At 49.1% G+C, this 20623-nt stretch overlaps 1 protein-coding gene across 1 annotated transcript in view; it reads right to left on the minus strand.

Moving 5' to 3' along the window:
* CLGN (calmegin) overlaps window positions 1-20623 on the minus strand; it is a 629426-nt gene that overhangs the window by 240488 nt on the left and 368315 nt on the right. Inside the window, 1 exon segment of the mRNA XM_029603388.1 lies at window positions 5542-5655. Within this exon segment, the coding sequence (XP_029459248.1) occupies window positions 5542-5655 (114 nt within the window).

A 20623-nucleotide genomic window follows, 5' to 3' on the forward strand; every position in this document is an offset into this window, starting at 1 on the left:
TGCGCGCGCTCTGATTGAAGTACCAGCAAGAGTGCGAACCTCAGGGGCGTCCCCTGAGATGACGTCATCCGCTTCCAATATTTAAAGGTCTCTATTTCGCTATCTGAGTTAGCAAGGAAGGGGATTGCTTCGGCTACACCTCCCAAGCTACTCTAGCTCCTCGGACTTACCAGAGGTACCCGCTCCTCAGGGGCCTCGCTCTTTTTCTTTACTTTCAGATTACATATAGGAACCGGTACTCGCTCCTCGAGGGCCCATGTTCCTGGACACTCTGAAGATTCTCTACTGCTTGGAAGCTATCGCTGCTACAAACAAATGTGAGTTACCATCGCTCTTTCAGCGCTTTCCCTGGAACCAGGTACTCGCTCCTCGAGGGCCTAAACCTTTCCAGCACCTGAGCTTCCTTGAGACCTTATGTGAGTTTTGTCATCTAGTTCTGTTCATGAACTCTGCCTTCTCTGCCTACTCCCTTTCTACAGTTTCTCAACAGCTCAACCATCCTGGATCGCTGTTCCAGTACCTGAGGGACTACAGCCCTGCCGGGCACATCAGCTCACTACTGCCACCTCTGGTGGTTTCAAAAACCTGCTTAATAAAAGAACTAATGTGTGCCTGTCTCTATACTCAAGCTTAGCCGGTGGTTCTTCTCGGGATATCCTCCTGGGGGTGTGGTCATCTGCCACCGGCCCAGGGATCCACCCACAACTATTACAGATTGCTGACTCCTCCTTCTTTAGGAGCCAATTAGAACAGATTGCTCCTCCGCAGTCTAACAGCAGATTTATTACAGATTGCTAACGCCTATCTGATTGCTCCTCCCATCAGATAGCGGAACACATCAGATTGCTAACTCCCAGCTCTATCACAGAGCTTTCCTAACAGATTGCTAACTCCAGTGGATCCGGCTTAAAATATGGGATGTTGTTAACTTCATGGATCCGGCACATCTCTCTGCCTTGCAGGCTATACTGGGCCTGGCCCAATGCATCTCAGAGCAGCAAGAAACTTTGGAGAAACTTACTGCAGCATTTCATCAGTTACACACACATAAGATACAAGGCACAGCTTCTAACCAAGAAGGTCAATTACAGGAGGTAACTTTAAAGACTGCTGTACCACTGGCGGCTCCTATCCACTTTTCTGGAGAAATCCAGAAGACCCGGGACTTTCTGAACCAGTGCTGCATGCACTTCACCTTACAGCCAATTTTATTTCCCATGGCTCTTTCAAAGTCCACCTACATCCTGTCATATTTGGATGGAAGAGCTCTGTCGTAGGCATCTACCTTGTGGGAACGCAAGGACCCTATTTTGCAGAACATAGAAGGATTTATGGACTTGTTTAAATCAGTCTTTGATGACCCTGCTCGTAATTCTGTTGCAGGTTTTGCTTTGGTGGACTTGAAGCAAGGCAACAGATCACTGGCTGAATTTGCCATAGAATTCAAGACTTTTGCAGCGGAACTTCGCTGGGACCCCAAATGTCTCAAGACTCTATTCTGCAGAGGCCTGGATACCCACTTAAAGGACAAGCTGGCCGCTCACCAGACACCTGAGTTGCTGGACGAATTAAAAGCCTTGGCCACTCGGATTGATTACCGGCTCCAAGACAAGGTGAAGGAACTCTGGCCTAAGGTGTTACTTGAGTTGAAACAGGCTAGTACTATCACTGCACCTCGGATGGTTCCAGTAACTTCTGTTGCTGATAAAGATGAACCAATGCAACTTGGTCATAGACACTTGACCTCCAAGGAGAGAAGATTTTGGAAGAAACGCGGCCTGTGCATGTACTGTGGCCAGCCCAGCCATGATGTCTCTACATGCCCCATTCATCTGGGAAACAGACGGGCCTAGGTCCTGCGGGAGGACTGTTCTTGGGCCATACTGCGTTTTCTCCTCCGCTCTCTCTTCCAGTCTCTGTGATCTGCGAACCGGCTACAGTTCAGACTCCTGCCCTGATGGACTCAGGGGCAGGAGGCAACCTTATTCTCAGACGTCTAGTGGAAGACCTGAGGAGTTCCTTCGTCAAATTAGAAGATCCATTATTGCATCACAATTTGAAGTGGGCTTTGGACGTTCCTTTACTTCTCCACTTCTCCTGAAGAGCTCAGTGACGTCCACGGCAGTTCAACACATGGCTGCTGTTATTCATAGTGCCATCTATGTTCACCTTGGCTCAAAGGCGTTCAACATCTATCCACATTCACGGATTATAACTTAGAGATATTTGTCACGTTCCATCCATTCGGAGGATGTGTGTGATGAGCCACAGCACAATTGATCCGAAGATGATATTCTCTGTCTACCAGCTAGTCTGTTTCCGCTGGTAATGCCACCAACTTTAGAAGTGGATTTTGGACGTACCCCAACATCGCTACTTCCGCTGAAGCCTCAGAGATGTCCATAGCAGCTACTTATTACTGCTGAATTCTTCTTCATCTCTCATCCAGCAACTTCTACTGGAGAGTCATCTTTAGAAGTGGATTTTGGACGTACCCTAACATCACAACTTCCACTAAAACCTTCAGTGACATCCACAGCAGCTCAATCCATTGCTGCTGATATCATCAATAACACTCTGCAAGATTCTTCCAAATCTCAAGATCCACCTGTCATCAATGCAGAAGACGACTTAGAAATTAAGATGAAAGAGATTCTGGATGTTCGTAACAGAGGCAAGACTTTTGAATACCTTCTGATTTGGGAAGGCTTCGGCCCCGATTTCATCTCTTGGGAGCCTCAGACCAATATCTTGGACAAAGAGATGCTTCATCAGTTCCACCTCGCGCATCCTTCTAAACCTAAGCCTGGTACCCGAAGAGGAGATCGACATTTGAAGGGGGGTACTGTTGTGACAGTCGCTGCTCGACGTCCTCACTCCGCCCTCTTTACCTCTGTGGCGACTCCCTACGGGTCTAATGGGCGGCTGGCTGCCGCGGCGTCTCCATGCCGTCTCTCTCCGTCATTCCCAGGCCGGCTCGACGTTGCAGATCCGCCATGTAGCCTGAAGACCTAGGGCGTGCGCTCTGATTGAAGTACCAGCAAGAGCGCGAACCTCAGGGGCGTACCCCTGAGATGATATCATCCGCTTCCAATATTTAAAGGTCTCTATTTCATTATCTGAGTTAGCAAGGAAGGGGATTGCTTCGGCTACACCTCCCAAGCTACTCTGCCTCCTCAGACTTACCAGAGGTACCCGTTCCTTGGGGGTGCTGCGTCCATCGCTGCTCGACGCCCTCAATCCGCCCTCTTTACCTCTGTGGCGACTCCCTCCGGGTCTGATGGACGGTTAGCTGCCGCGGCATCTTCTTGCCGTCTCCCTCCGGTGTCCCCGGACCGGCATGATGCTGCAGATCCACCACGTTGCCTGATGACGTAGGGTGCGCGCGCTCCGATTGATGTACCAGCAAGGGTGCGAACCTCGGGCGAGAACCTCGGGGGTCTCAGTATTCGCTAACGAATCGAGTTAACAAGGGGATTGCTTTGGCTTTACTCCCAAGCTACTCTGCCTCCTCGGACTTACCAGGGGTACCCGCTCTATTATTTATTTCAGATTGCAGATAGGAACCGGTACTCGCTCCTTGAGGGCCAATGTTCCTGAACACTCTGAAGATTCTCTACTGCTTGGAAGCAATCGCAGATACAGACATTTGTGAGTTACCATCGCTCTCTCAGAGCTTTCCCTGGAACCAGATACTCGCGCCTCGAGGGCCTAACCCTTTCCAGCTACTGAGCTTCCCTAAGACCTTATGTGAGTTTTGTCATCCAGTTCTGGCTATGAACACAGCATACCCTGTCTACTCACTATCTATAGTTTCTCTACAGCTCAGCAACCCTGGGATCGCTGTTCCAGTACCTGAGGGACTTCAGCCCTGCTGGGCATATCAGCTCACTACTGCCACCTCTGGTGGTTCTACTAACCTGTCTAATAAAAGAACTATCTATGTCTGTCTCTGTACCCAAGCCTAGCTGGTGGTCCCTCTCAGGATATCCTCCTGAGGCGCTGTCATCTGCCATCAGTCCAAGGATCCACCTATCTACATTCCTCTACAGCTGAGTGCCCTCTCCAAGCACTCTGCTGATAACAGATTGCTACTCCTTCCCATCAGGAGTCTTCAGCTACAGATTCATAACAGATTGCTACCTCCGCAGTCTATACCTTAACAGATTGTTAACTACTCCCTCTACAGGAGCTGAGCATATCAGATGGCTAACTCCTCCTTCGCAGGAGCCGTTCCATAACAGATTGCTAACTCCTCCTTCCACAGGAGCCGATTCATAACAGTTTGCTAACTCCTCCCTTCTTGAGGAGTAGAGCATAACAGATTGCTAACTCCTCCCTTCTTGAGGAATAAAGCATAACAGGGGGCCTCGCTCTTTTTCTTTACTTTCAGATTACAGATAGGAACCGGTACTCGCTCCTCGAGGGCCCATGTTCCTGGACACTCTGAAGATTCTCTACTGCTTGGAAGCTATCACTGCTACAAACAATTGTGAGTTACCATCGCTCTCTCAGCGCTTTCCCTGGAACCAGGTACTCGCTCCTCGAGGGCCTAAACCTTTCCAGCACCTGAGCTTCCTTGAGACCTTATGTGAGTTTTGTCATCTAGTTCTGTTCATGAACTCTGCCTACTCACTTTCTACAGTTTCTCAACAGCTCAGCCATCCTGGATCGCTGTTCCAGTACCTGATGGACTACAGCCCTGCCGGGCATATCAGCTCACTACTGCTACACCTCTGGTGCTTTAAAAAACCTGCTTAATAAAAGAACTAATGTGTGTGTCTTCATACTCAAGCTTAGCTGGTGGTCCCTCTTGGGATATCCTCTTAGGGGCATGGTCATCTGCTACCAGCCCAGGGATCCACCCACAACTAGTACAGATTGCTGACTCCTCCTTCTTTAGGAGCCAATAAGGACATATTGCTCCTCCGCAGTCTAACAGCAGATTTATTACAGATTGCTCCTCCCATCAGATAGCAGAACAGATCAGATTGCTAACTCCCAGCTCTATCACAGAGCTTTCCTAACAGATTCCTAACACCCACATTTGGCTTTTTCAGAGAATACTGGCAGGCTGATATAAGTGCAGGTAAGTGCAGGGGCACAGTGTATATATATATATTCTGTGACATCAGCTCTGCTCTGTTTCCATCTGCTGGTAGAGGTGCATAATCCACTGGTTTGGATTAACCTGTCTGAATGCTAAGAAATACATACTTATTACATTTATTTGTCTTCCACACTGGTGAAATGAATTTGGTAAATGTTCCTATTAAAATAACTTGTACTGCACCAAAACTATTCACTGTAACATAAGATATATTAATTTTAAGGACTATCAAAATGTATTAAAGGGAAATGGGTCTTTTTATAAATGTTTAGTAAATTAGAAAGGTTATTTTAAGAATGTGACTGCAACATATTATCCACATCGTTTTTCCAAGATGCCATATTGTACATTGTTCTATTTACTTTTAGTAAGATATTGTGATTAATCAAGTCAATAAATAATAATAATAATAAAATCTAACACATTCTTACCAGTCCTCTGGCTTCTGTGCATTTAAATCAGGGATATAAGCAGGTTCATCATCAAGCCAACCCTCAGGCTTGACAGCATTAAGATCCTCTATTTCAGCAGGTTCATTTTCATCCCTTTAAAAATAAATTCAAATTATATAGTCCACAATCAAAACATTTTTCCAAACTACGAGATCAATATTCAAAGCTGGCTGTTTAAGTAACTTAACTGGATATAACTTATCCAAGTAAATTATGATGTATATTCAGTGGCTTAATATATGCGTTTATGTGAACACTTTGCTGGATAATATACCTGACTAAGCTTAGACCTGCTCTATGGGGCATCTAAACTTAGACGTACACTTATTTTCCTAACTCTGAATATCTGAGGTTAGGCATCTAAGTTACACGTCTAACTCATGCCGCCCCCAATCCGCCTAATGCATACTCACTTTTTTTGTGCGTACATTTTAATCATATAAGGGACGTGTACAGCTAAGCGGTGGCTGCTGTTCATACCTGCATATTCAGCGGCTGCTACTTAGCCGCACATGTCCTGCTTATCTGGGAAAATATCGATTAACATGCTTTGAATATTGGGCTCATTATATTTATTTTTCAAGAAAACACTTTATTTCAGTGCATTTTATAGTCTAAGTGTAGGTTATTAAAAAACTATTTTCCTTATCTATACACCTCTTAGTCCCAAACTGTAACTTATATTAAGAAAGACAATATTAAGACTTTAAAACACAAATACCAATCATTAACAGAACTGAAGAAAGCATAGAACATACTCAAAAGATCCTTGAATATAAAAAAGTGAGGGTAAAGCCTTAGACTGGATAGGTGCTACAGTACTTTGCCATGAATAAGCAGAACTAAGCTGTCATTCTTCATGTTTCTATGTACTGTAAACTTGAGGGGAGAAAAATAAACACCTTTCCAAGAAAATGTTCCCTCATCTTAAATCACCAGTAGGTTGAAATATATTTCATCCTAACGGAATGTAAATTTATCACAGATCTAATGCATTATATTGAGTAGAAATCTTCAATACTTGTATCTAGAATTATGGAATCTCCTCCGATCTAAACATATCCTTGGAAATACCTCTTTTAAACGTGGCTAAAGGTATAAACGCTGAGGTACTCCTCTATTTTTTCCTTATTAAGGAAGGGCAATTTTCAGACCGCCAATTTACAGGCATAAATCACTACTTATCCATTTAAATAGCTTTGATAACTGCCTTCCCCATAAGAGGTAATTTTGGACCCAGGATTGGGGTGATCCTATCTGCAAATTTACAAACAGATGGCAACTAGGCTGCTGCATTTTGGATCATTTCCGAAAATGCAAGATTTTATTTATTTATTTATTTTTTTTTTTTGAGTGAAGCAACCACCAAGTGGTTAGAAGTGCAGGCTGAAAAACAAGGAAGCCAGGTTTCAAATCCCACTGACAATCCTGTAGTGGGTTTTCTATATTTACCTTTCAGTTTGTGTTACACAAACTAGGAGAATAACAAAACTGACCATGTCTTTTTTGTGAAACAATGACAAGCTATATTTTCCTGTATAACATATGTACGGTACAGGTGTTATGAGAACACCTGCGACAAATAAAACAAACAAACAAACAAACAAACAGATATACAATACCGGAGATGCTGAATCTTTCTCTCTTTCACTGTTCAGCTCTGATCAGCAGTCCCACCTTGCATATGTATATTATGTCTTTGGCTTGTGCATGCTCAGAACAATTCTCTTTATTTTTCTGGGGTTTTTTCTTTTTTAATTTTGATTGCATTTACAATAAGACAACCAAGGAACACATCTTATATGATAAAAGAATAAACAGATACATTTACAATTAAATGTTCATAATTCACTAGAAAATAATATCCAACACAGGGGAAAAAAAAATTGTAATCTGTGCCTAAGGAAATAAGGGGGGGGGGGGAGGGTTATAAAGAGCAAATAACAATGAAATATGTAAAGGGAAATGATGAGGAAACACCCCAATAATCATCTATTGCCTAGCCTCAGAGTCTTATTAGTTGTGTGTATCTAGAAATACACGAAGTTGTGAAGGTTCAAAAATTTAACATGGCATTTACATGGATACTGCAATAAGAAATAAGCCCCCCTTGAAAGAACCTCATCACAAAATTGACAGAAATTTTTTCCTCCGGAGTTGAGTTGATCTTGTCACGTCGGTAAAAATCCATATCTTCTCACCATGAAACATAGATTCTCGATTACGGAAAAAAAATTGCAGAACAGTCTTTTGATCAGAAAAGAAAGCAAATGAGACCAAAAGAGTTCCTCTTCTAGAAACTACCATCTCATGTGATTGCTCCAGAAATTGAGTTAAATTCACTGAGGTTTCTTCAGGAGAATCTGTTAGAACCATTTCATCAGACTTAGGTAATCACTGGCATAGCTGTTTCAGGAATTTTCAAAACATTTTATGAGAGAAAATACTGTCATACAGTTATAATGACTGCATGTAGTCTTAAGAAACAGTTCTTGCTTCATGCTTCACGATCCTCACTTTTCCCTCAGTATCACAGGGAGTGCTACTTAAGAAAGGTAACTTTTGAATAAATCAGTAGTAGGCAGAGATTTTATAACTGGGAAATTCAAAACTTGCAAGTTACAACTCCTCAAAGTGTTTTCAATATTTTCCAGCCTCTTTGATGTAATCAGATCAGATTGAACCAAAGTTTGTTGAATTTGCTCCACTGCAGTAAACCGTGAACCTACCACTTCAAATTTTGTCCCGAACTGAGAGATAGAATTAACATTAACCAAAATCTTAGAGTTAGTGTCCATAAAGATCTTCGAGAGATTAGAAATAGAAGACTCCAAAGACATAATAGCTTGCCAACAAAACTTCTTGCATTATTTCTGGGGCTTTAGCCAAACCCAAATTTGGAAATATAGCAGTCAAGTCTGCACCACCTCTGCTCCATATTCCGCCGTCAAGCTGATCCACCGGGGTAGATGTTTTACTTCCAGTTGAGGAGACAGCCCCATCCAAAGCTTTTCCATCAGGACTCAATCCCCCTGCAGCGCCAAGAATGAATTCAAGCTCCTCAGTGTTCAAACCCATCAGGGTTAGCCACTGCTTTCCCCAATTTCAGATGAGTTCGGCACAGCTCCTCCAAAAGCAGTTGTTCAGGAAGCTCACATTTAGGGGGGGAGAAGGCATCGCAGGCACCCCAGGGGTCAGTGATGTTTCCTCAATCAAAAGGGATGGTGTTTGCTCAGTGTCATTCCCTAAAGCGATCGCTTCCGGAGGCATTCTTGGGGTGGAAGAGAAATGTTGAGATTACTTACCTGATAATCTCCTTTTCCTTAGTGTAGACAGATGGACTCAGAACGAATGGGTATAGTATGCTCGTGCTAGCAGTTGGAGACGGATCTGACGTCAGCACGGGTATATATACCCCCACAGGAAGCGTAGCAACTCAGTAATCTTCCTTGCAAAAGCTGTTATGGATGTACTGACGATCAATGAAATTAGTGAAACAGGATTCCCCTGACCGATTGATAGGAGCTGGAGACCACCAGCATTCACAACCAGAAGGCGTCGACACCTGGCAGAGTGGACGCTCTTATGTAGGAAAATGGCATGGCCTACCTTGAATCGGTGCAACCCATGTATACTGGCAGCCTGGGCGGGATGCTGAGTCCATCTGTCTACACTAAGGAAAAGGAGATTATCAGGTAAGTAATCTCAACATTTCCTGGCGTGTAGCCAGATGGACTCAGAACGAATGAGATGTACAAAAGCTTTACTCCCAGCCTGGGTGGGAGGCTGCCTGAGGACCGTGTAGGACTGCCCTCGCAAATGCTGTGTCCTCCCTGGCCTGGACATCCAGACGGTAGAACCTGGAAAAGGTATGGAGGGAGGACCATGTCGCCGCTTTACATATTTCTGCAGGCGACAGCATCCTGGATTCTGCCCAAGATGCTGCTTGGGCTCTGGTAGAATAAGCCTTGACTTGTAGAGGCGGTGACTTCCCGGCCTCTACGTAAGCTGCTCTGATGACTTCTTTAACCCAGCGGGCAATGGTGGGCCGAGAGGCCGCTTCGCCTTCTTTCTTCCCGCTGTGCAGGACGAACAGATGGTCTGTCTTTCGTACTTCTTGTGTCAAATCCAGATATCTGGGCAGCAATCTGCCGATGTCGAGACGGCGTAGTAAACGCCCTTCTTCAGATTTCTTCAAACCCGCCGTGGTAGGCAAGGATATGGTTTGGTTGAGGTGAAATTGTGAAACCACTTTAGGTAGAAAGGAGGGAACCGTGCGAAGATGGATCGCCTCAGGAGTGATTCTCAGAAAGGGATCACGGCAGGACAGTGCTTGTAGCTCTGAAATGCGGCGTGCGGAACACTGCCAGCAGAAACACCATCTTCAAAGTTAGAGAACGGAGAGACAGGCCCCGAAGGGGTATGAAGGTGGATCCCGCGAGGAAATCCAAAACTAGGTTGAAGTTCCACAGAGGCACTGGCCACTTGAGTGGGCGGACGAATGTGCTTGACTCCTTTCAGGAAGCGAGAAACATCTGGATGCTTGGCAGTGGTCTTGCCATCCCTCCTGGGACCGTAGCAAGACAGCGCAGCCACCTGAACCTTGATGAAGCTTAGGGAGAGACCCTTCTGAAGCCCATCCTGTAGAAAATCCAAAACAATAGGAATTGTGGCCGCATGTGGATTGGTATAGCAAATGTTGCTTACCTGATGTAACAGGTGTTCTCACAGGACAGCAGGATGTTAGTCCTCACAAATGGGTGACATCGAGGATGGAGCCCACCACGGAAAACTTCTGTCAAAGTTTAACAGAACTTTGACTGGCCCCTACTGGGCATGCCCAGCACGGCACTGACCCTGCAGCCAGCAGGGGTCTCCCTTCAGTCTGATTTTCAAAGCTACAGGCAGTGCCTAAAAAATAAAAGAAACGAACCCAACACTGCGGGGTGGCGGGCGGGTTTCGTGAGGACTAACATCCTGCTGTCCTGTGAGAACACCTGTTACATCAGGTAAGCAACATTTGCTTTCTCACAGGACAAGCAGGATGGTTGTCCTCACAAATGGGTGAGTACCGAGCTGAGGATGTCCTGACTTGCACCAAAGGCACCCAACGGCGTGCAACAGGCACAACAATTGGGGTGTAATTTGGGAAAAGGCATCCGCACCCTACCGGGAAGGTGGAAGGGTGTTGGTACATTATGATGGAAAAAGGTTACGCAAGACAGATTGGCCGAAGATGGAGTCCTGTCTTCCAGCTTTGTCCAAACAATAGTGGGCTGCAAAGGTATGGAGAGAACTCCAGGTTGCAGCTTTACAGATGTCAGGAAGCGGCACCGATCGAAGGAGTGCTACTGAAGTCGCCATGGCCCTCACAGAGTGTGCCTTGACACGGTCTTGGAAAGGAATGCCAGCTTGCTGATAGCAAAAGGAAATGCAGTCCGCCAACCAGGAGGAAAGAGCCTGCTTACCCACAGGTTGTCCTAACTTGTTAGGATGGAAAGAGACGAATAATTGAGTACTCTTTCTATGAGAAACTGTACGGTCTAGATAAAAAGCTAGAGCCCGTTTACAGTCTAAGGTATGCAGAGTCTGTTCCCCGGAGTTGGAGTGGGGCCTGGGAAAAAAGATAGGTAGTATGATGGATTGATTGATATGGAACTCCGAAACTACCTTAGGTAAAAATTTAGGGTGAGTGCGGAGTACCGCCCGGTCCTGTAGGAGTTTAGTGTAAGGCGGATAGGTAACTAGGGCCTGTAATTCACTAACTCTGCGAGCTGAAGTGATAGCCAAAAGGAATAACACTTTCCAAGTGAGATATCTTAAGTCACAGGAGTGCAGAGGTTCGAAGGGTGGTTTCATTAGACGACCAAGAACCAGATTAAGGCCCCAAGATGGGGCCAGAGGACGTAAGGGTGGCTTCAGATGGAGCAAGCCTTTGAGAAAGCGTGTTACCAGGGGTTGTACTGAGATAGGGACACCCCCGATACCCTTGTGGAAGGCGGCTACCGCACTGACATGCATCCTGATAGAAGAGGTTTTAAGACCTGATTCTGAGAGATGCCATAAATAGTCCAAGAAGTCAGAGATTGGACAGGAAAGGGGATCAAGGGACTGAGAAGTGCACCATGATGTATACCTTTTCCATTTGTATGAATAGGATCTTCTAGTGGAGGGCTTTCGTGAAGCTATCAGGACACGAGAACCGAATCCGAAAGGTTAAAAGGCTGGAGAACTAGCCTTTCAACATCCATGCCGTCAGGGACAAGGCTTGGAGGTTGGGATGGAGAAGGCATCCGTCGTTTTGAGTGAGTAGATGCGGATCCTTTCCTAGGGGAATGTGTCTGCGGATGGAGAGATCTCGGAGTATGGGAAACCACACTTGGCGTGGCCAGTGCGGTGCTACCAGGATCATGGTTCCCCCTGTCCTGGCGTAGCTTCACGAGAGTCCTGGACAGAAGAGGAAGTGGAGGGAATGCGTAGAGCAGACCGGTTGTCCACTTGAGGGAGAAGGCATCCCTTGGCCGCGAGTGCTGGCTCCGAATGAGAGAGCAATAATTGTCCACTTTGTGGTTCTGAGGGGACGCAAAGAGGTCTATGTGTGGGTATCCCCACTTGTGGAATAGAGAGGTCGCTACTAGAGGATTGAGAGACCACTCGTGTGGTTGGAAGACACGGCTCAGCTGGTCTGCCAATACATTGTCTACACCCGGCAGGTAGGTGGCCCTGAGGTACATGAAGCGGGAGAGGGCTTTTGCCCAAATCTGCCCAGCTTCCTGACACAGAAGGAAGGAGCCTGTGCCTCCCTGCTTGTTTATGTACCACATGGCCACCTGGTTGTCTGTCTGGATCAAGACTATCTGATTCGATAGGCGAGCTTGGAAAGTTCTGAGCGCGTAGCGGATTGCTCGCAGCTCCAAGAAATGTATCTGGTGTTTTGGCTTCTTCTCGAGACCAGAGACCCTGAGTTTGCAACTCGTCCCACATGGGCCCCCCAACCGATGTGGGAAGCGTCGGTGGTTAGGATTACTTGTGGATCTGGTAGGAGAAAGGGTAAGCCCTGAAGGAGGTTGACTTGATTCGTCCACCAGATTAACGATAGGCGTAGCGCTTGTGTAACTGTGACAATGGAGGACAGCGGCTGAAGAGCTTGAATCCATTGGTGTCGCAGAGTCCATTGTGTAACTCTCATGGCTAGTCGGGCCGTGGGAGTTACTTGAACCGAGGATGCCATGTGTCCTAGGAGAACTAGGAATTGGCGAGCTGTGGCAGTGTCCTGACACCGGAGTTGGCGAGCTAGGGATATCAGGGTTTGAGCTCTTTGAGGAGGAAGGTAAGCCTTTGCTTGTAAGATGTCCAAGTCTGCTCCAATGAAAGATAAGTTTTGAGATGGGACTAAGCAAGATTTCTCGTAATTGACAAGAAACCCTAAGGAAAGGAGAGTCTGAATTGTCAATTTTAGGGAGGATTGAGCAATCTGTTGGGCGGAAGCCCTGATTAGCCAATCGTCCAGGTAGGGGTAGACATGGACACCTTCCTTCCGGAGGAATGCCGCAACCACGACAAGGCATTTGGTAAAGACTCGTGGTGCGGATGCCAGGCCGAAAGGTAGTACTCGATATTGGTAATGGTTTCGGCCCACCAGAAACCGCAGGTACTTGCGATGGGATTGCGTTATCGCAATGTGGGTATACGCGTCTTTGAGATCGAGAGAGCATAGCCAATCCCCTCTTTGCAGCAGAGGGAGAAGCGAGCCCAGGGTTACCATCTTGAACTTTTCTTTTTGAAGGTACTTGTTGAGGGCTCGAAGGTCTAAGATGGGACGAAGCCCCCCTGATTTCTTTGGTATCAGGAAGTACCTGGAGTAGAATCCCATTCCTTGCTGAGATGGAGGAACGGGTTCTATAGCATTTGATTGCAGAAGAAGGGATACTTCTTGTTGTAACTGAGCCAAGTGATTGGTGAGACTCCATGCTTGTAGAGGCGGGGAGTCTGCAGGAAGAGTAGTGAAGTTGAGGTGGTAACCCTGTGCTATGATTGCTAGTACCCACTGATCTGAGGTGATCTGAAGCCAGCGGTCTAGAAAGTGGCACAGTCGACCTCCCACAGGGATGGCTGGAAGAGGGGTTTGGCACGTGCTCTCTACAAGGAAGTCAAAGGCCCGCCGTAGGCCCAGGGGGTGGGGCCACGGTAGGTCTTTGTTTCCGAGGCTGACGTGGCTGAGCTCTATTGGAAGACCGTGAAGGTCGAGGCTTAGCCGATGGAGGGTAATACCGACGTGGCCTAAAGAAAGACTTTTTAGAGTCCCTCTTAGGTGGTTGCTTGGCGGTCACCTCAGATGGAGTAGATGAGAGTTGTTTTAACGTCTCATAGTGATCTTTTAATTCGGCTACTATTTGCTGAATTTGATCTCCAAACAAGTTGTCGCCTAGCAGGGTAATCAGACAGTCGGTCCTGGACCTCTGGGCGTAGGTCTGATGATTTTAGCCAAGCCCAACGTCTGGCTGAGATGGCTGTAGCTGAAAACTTTAGTGGAAGCATCGAAGATGTCGTATGCGGACCTAATTTCATGCTTACCGGCCTCGAACCCTTTGTTAAGGAGGGCTTGAAGTTGTGGCTGATATTGGTCAGGCAAAGTGTCCGTATACTCTTGCATCTGTTTGAGGATGGCTCTGTTGTATTGAGTCATATAGAGCTGATATGAAGCTATGCGTGAAATTAGCATAGCTCCGTGATACACTTTTCTTCCTACACTATCCAGGAATTTGTTGTCCTTGGTAGGTGGGGTTGAAGAGTGTGGTTTTTTGGCGCTTAGCTTTCTTTTGAGCCGACTCAACGACGACAGAGCGATGATCCAGCTGAAGCTTCTGAAACCTGGTGCTGACTGGACTAGGTATGTGGAGTCAGCTTTTTGTTGACTGGGGAAATCGATGAAGGAGATTCCCAGTTCTTCTTCAGAAGATCCAGAAACACCTGGTGAATAGGGATGGAAGCGATGATTTTAGGAGCATCCAGAAATTGGAGAAGTTCCATCATCTGGTGTCTGTCATCTTTTTCAGATTGTAGCTGAAAGGGGACCACCTCTGACATCTCCTTCACAAAATTAATAAAGGAGAGATCCTCAGGAGGAGAACGCTTTCTACTCTCTGTAGGGGACGGTGGCGAAGGCAAATCCGTGTCAGAAGAGGTGTCATCTCCCCAGGTATCATAGGGATCCTGTGGGGCTTGAAGCCCTGAAGGTCCTGGTTGAGGGTCCGGGATATTGAGAGGAATCACCGAGGGTATGGAGAATAATCTCGATGGCATCGGTGCTGAAGGCGGAACCGGAAACGGCATCGAGGGCTTCGGTGCTGTCGATGGAATCGGTGCCGGCCTTGGAATCGGTGGAGCAGACGGATATATCGGTGAGGGATGAGAAGGCACCGATGGGACCACCCCTGAAGGGGGAATAACAAACGGTGTTTCCCCTCCCGATGATAATCCCGTCGGAGACGGTGGTGTTGCAGGTGGTACTGGAATCATCGATGGAAGGGCCGTTAGCAGCGCTTCCATACGGTGCAGTAACGGTGCTAGTGTTCCCACTAGTGGCTCGACTGTCGGGTCCTTGCTCGGTGGCGGAGTCGGTGCCGGAGTCGGTGCCGGTGGAGGTTGGAACTTCTGCATCGCCTTTTCGATGGCCTCCTGAACCAGCCGGTCCAGTTCTTCCCGGAGACCAGGGGTAACGAGACCCGGCTCAACGGGAGAGGGAGGCGGAGGCAGAGCCGGAGGGACCACCGTAACCGGTGGGATCACGGCTCCCACACCCGGAAGGGGTGAGGGTTTCCTCGGTGCCTGCGAGCGAGACGCGGACGGTGCCAGGTCCGATCGAGGCTTTTTAGTCGGTGGCTCGGTCTGTGCGGAGGTCGATGGTTGTGGATCCTCGACAGGCCGAGACTTGTGCCGTCGGTGGCGATGTTTTCTTTCCGATCCCCTCGCCCATCCGGGGAAGGGACGGGAGTCGACGGCCGTGAAGTCATCGATGGTGGACGGTCACCGGAGGGTTGATGATGATGGTGCAACTTCGACGGTGCCGGTTCTGATGACGTCGATGCTATCGATGGCGTTGGGGTGCGAGCATGGAAGAGGAGCCCCATCTTCTCCATCCTGGCCTTGCGACCTTTGGGCGTCATTAAGGCACATTTGGTGCAAGTCAGGACATCATGCTCGCTGCCTAGACACAAAACACAGACCCTGTGGGGGTCTGTGATTGACATAGTCCGGGTGCAATCCGGACATCGGCGAAACCCCGTCGCCATGGCCTTGGGCCAAAAATTTAGCCGTGGGATTAGCGACTGTCGACAGGCCTCAAGGGCCAAATTCGACGTAAGTCGACAAAAAACGGTAAAAAACTTACCGGAATTCCGCGAATGTAAAAATTTGCTGAAGGGAGACCCCCGAGGGGCAAATTTTCTTCAGAATATAGAAATTCAGATTTCCTGTCAGGAAACGTGGTTAGGAGCTCCTTTCACCGCGTGGCACCTGCTGCGCGGAAAAAAGAAGACTGAAGGGAGACCCCTGCTGGCTGCAGGGTCAGTGCCGTGCTGGGCATGCCCAGTAGGGGCCAGTCAAAGTTCTGTTAAACTTTGGCAGAAGTTTTCCGTGGTGGGCTCCATCCTCGATGTCACCCATTTGTGAGGACAACCATCCTGCTTGTCCTGTGAGAACGTGAGTATCGCACCAGCCTTCAAATATTCTCCAAATCCGTACGTAGGTGAGGGATGTGGAAAACTTGCAGGCTCGGAGGAGTGTATCCATCACGGGCTCCGAGTAACCTCTTTTCTTCAGTCTAGCCCTCTCAATGGCCAGATCGTAAGAGAGAATTGAGCCGGATATTCGTGGAGGATGGGACCTTGACGAAGCAGGTCCCTGAGAGGAGGCAGGGGAAGGGGCTCCCCTGCCAGTAGTCTTCTCATGTCCGCGTACCAGGGTCTTCTTGGCCAATCTGGTGCCACTAGAAGAACTAGGCCCCAGTGCTTCTGAATCTTGTGGATGATGGCGCCCAGCAGAGGCCACGGAGGAAAAGCGTATAGCAGAGTTCATGGAGGCCATTGCTGAACCAGGGCGTCGATCCCGTGTGAGAACGGGTCTCGCTTGCGGCTGAAGTATCTGGGTACTTGAGCATTGGACTTGTCTGCTAGTAAGTCCATGTCCGGAATCCCCCAGTGATCCACAATCATCTGGAAGGCTGTGGGCGACAGCTGCCATTCCCCTGGATTTAGGCTTTCTCTGCTGAGGAAGTCTGCCGTGGTGTTGTCCTTCCCGGCAATGTGGACGGCGGAGATGTCCTGAAGATTCACCTCTGCCCAAGCCATCAGTGGGGCTATCTCTAGAGATACCTGTCGGCTTCTGGTTCCGCCCTGACGGTTGATGTATGCCACCGTGGTGGCGTTGTCGGACATCACTCTGACTGCTCTGTTCCTCAGTCTGTGAGCTAATTGCAGGCAGGCTAGTCGGACTGCTCGTGCCTCTAGACGGTTGATGTTCCACCCTGACTCTTCTCTGTTCCACTGCCCTTGCGCGGTGAGTTCTTCGCAGTGTGCTCCCCAGCCGCTCAGGCTGGCATCTGTGGTGAGCAGAGTCCACGTAGGGGAGGACATCTTCGACCCCCTGCTCGTGTGGTTGGACTGCAACCACCACTGTAACTGGGTCCTCACTCTGGCCGGCAGAGGTAGGTGCGTGGAATAATTCCGGAAGCGGGGGCTCCAGCGAGAGAGCAGGGAGTGTTTGGACAGGTCACATATGGGCCCTTGCCCAGGGCACCACTTCCAGGGTGGAGGCCATGAGGCCGAGAACCTGCAGATAATCCCAAGCTATGGGCCGGCTGGCTCCCATCAAGGACCGGAGACGTGTCTGAAGTTTTAACCTTCTCTTGGTAGTGAGACTGACTGTGTCTGCCTGGGTGTCGCACTGTACTCCCAGGTATTCCAGTGATTGGGAAGGCTGTAGGCAACTCTTGTTGAGGTTGACTACCCATCCCAGGCTTTCCAGAAGGGCGATCACTCTGTTGGTTGCCCGATGGCTCTCCTCCCGTGATTTTGCCCTGATCAGCCAATCGTCCAGGTAGGGATGGACGAGGATTCCTTCCCGTCTGAGCGCCGCTACCACTACGACCACCTTGGTGAAGGTCCGTGGCGACGTGGCTAACCCGAAGGGCAGAGCCCGGAATTGGAAGTGGCGTCCCAGAACCTTGAAGCGTAGGTAGCGCTGATGATCCGGATGAATCGGGATATGCAGGTAGGCTTCTGACAAGTCTAAGGCCGTGAGGAATTCTCCTGGCTGGACTGCGGTCTTGACTGAGCGCAGAGTTTCCATGCGAAACCTCGGGACCCTTAAGTGTCGATTGACTGACTTGAGGTCCAACACGGGCCGGAAAGTGCCCTCTTTCTTGGGTACCATGAAATAAATGGAATAGTGTCCAGAATTCATTTCCCATGCAGGTACTGGGATGATGGCTTTCAAGGACAGGAGCCTCGCCAGGGTAGCTTCCAATGCCACCTTCTTGTGTATGGGACACGAAGATTCCACAAACCTGTCCGGAGGGAGATGATGAAAGTCCAGATAATACCCCTCTCAGATGATGGCGAGGACCCACTGGTCCGACGTAATCTCGACCCATCTGGGGTAGAAGAGGGTTAACCTGCCCCTATGGCTACGTCCCCCAGATGGATCGGCTGATTCTCATTGGGAGGCACGGCCGGGACCTGAACCCGAGCCGGCTCCCCTCTTGCGCTGCTTGTTCCGAAAGGACTGGTTCCTGGCCTGAGGACGAGGCGCCTGGTAGCGACTCCTATAGGGAGTGAAGCGCTGGGAGCTTCTACTTCTAGAGGGCCTTGGGAAGGCGCGCTGGTTCCTTCTGAACCGATCTGGCAGTCGGGGTACTGGAGAGGTGCCCCATGTGCTGGCCAGTTTATCAAGGTCGCTGCCAAACAGGAAAGAACCCCTAAACGGCATTCTGGTGAGGCGGGTCTTCTAAGGCGCATCAGCTGACCAATTCCGTATCCAGAGCTGCTTCCTGGCAGCTACGGAGGATGAGACCCCCTTGGCTGTTGTACGGACTAGGTCTGATGCAGCATCCGTGAGGAACGAAAGAGCTGACTCCATGTCTGTCGCCGGAGCATTGTTCCTGACCTGTGACAAACAGGAACGCGTCACCACTGTGCAGCAGGTTGCAATCCGCAAAGATAGAGTTGCCACCTCAAAGGTCTATTTCAGGATGGCGTCCAGGCGTCGGTCATGAGCCTCCTTGAGGGCCGCCCCCCCTCAACTGGAATGGTAGTGCGCTTGACCACAGCGCTGACCAAGGCGTCCACCTGATGGCACGCCAGCATCTCCTTGATTGCCGGTTCCAGAGGGTACATGCCCGTCAGGGCCCGACCCCCTTTGAATGAGGCTGCTAGTGCAGCCCATTCCAAATCTATCAGTTGCTGTGCTGCTTGCAAGAAGGGAAAATGGCGGGCTGGAGGACGAAGACCTTCCAGCAGAGGGTTCTGCTTAGAGGGCGCCGTAGTGCTGGGACCTATAATATCCAACTCCGCCAGGCACTGAGATACCAGGTCGGAGAGATCTTCCTTGGGAAAGAACCGCCTCATGGTTCGATATGGCTCAATCCCAGAGGGAAGTTCCCCCTCCTCCGGGGGTTCGGACTCGTCCTCCGAGACATCAGGGTCCGTCCGAACCGGACTGCTCGGAGGCGGGTGCCCATGATAAGGGCACGAAGGTCCAGGGGCAGGATCAGCTGGAGGAACAACCGCAGCGGCCGGAGCAGCAGGGCCTGGACGGGAAGCTGACTCCATCTGTACAAAGGCATGGATCCCCTTAAAGAGATCCACCCAGGAAATGGAAGCGGTCTCGAGTCGTCGGGGTACCAGGTCCCCCGGGATCCCAGGTTGGTCGAGACAGCCCGCTAGATCCGGAGTGGCCCCTGGGGAAATTTCAGCAAACCGTGGTTGAGACTGGTTCTGGCCCGAGGCTCCCACTGCCTCCTCACATTGGGCACAAAGGGAGTCTGGCTCCTCGCTATGCGTGGCCCTAAGCTGGCATGCTGAGCAGAGGCCGAGGGCTTTAATACCTGATTCAGGAGGCGCCACCGCTGAAGACGCTGAGGCGTTCTGTTCCATTGAAAATATATACGCTTAATAATATGCGGCAGCAATATACGCTTAATACAACAGGTGCTCAATAATATGCGGCAGCAATATACGCTTGACACAACAGGCGCTTAATACAACAGGCGCTCAATAATATACGGCAGCAATATACGCTTAATACAACAGGCGCTCAATAATATGCGGCAGCAATATACGCTTAATACAACAGGTGCTCAATAATATGCGGCAGCAATATACGCTTAATACAACAGGCGCTCAATCATATGCGGCAGCAATATACTCTCAATGATAACCAATATGCGGTCAGCAATATATGCTCAATGCTATCCAATATGCGCTCATTAGTCTGCGGTCAGAATATACGCACAATGCTATACAATATGTGCTCAGTAGTATGCAATATACACTCAAGGATATCCCATATGCGTAAGCATAGACAGGCGCCTATCATGGGCGCTCAATACCTGAACAAGGCAGACAAAATGGCGACCTCCACGGCGTGCCTCATGTAGGCAACGCCGCCGATCCTCGTTCCTCGGAGACCAAAAAGTAAGAGATAAACGCCTTACCTGATCCTCGGCGCTTCCCGGTTGGAACCTGGGCGGTCTCCGGCTGCGGGGGGAGAGGGGAAATACCTTCACCGCCGCGCTTGAGGAAATGCACCGGCTGCCTCGTCCACGCCGGGACCGAGGCGCCTCTTTTGCCACGCCCGAGCCTTCTCGCCTGGGGGCTACATCCCTGCCGTGATTCGGCCACCGGACCGAGGTCTTAAACCTCCAGGGGATCGCGGAAATCACCCCAGGAAACTCAACTGGGGGAGGGACCCCAAGGGTATCACCGGAGGAGTGCGGGGCTCGATGTTCCTGAAGAAATTTAGTAAGAAGAATATAGAAAGTAGAAAGTAGATTGGAAACACG

The sequence above is a fragment of the Rhinatrema bivittatum genome, chromosome 1 (assembly GCF_901001135.1).
Source record: "Rhinatrema bivittatum chromosome 1, aRhiBiv1.1, whole genome shotgun sequence".
NCBI lineage: Eukaryota > Metazoa > Chordata > Amphibia > Gymnophiona > Rhinatrematidae > Rhinatrema > Rhinatrema bivittatum.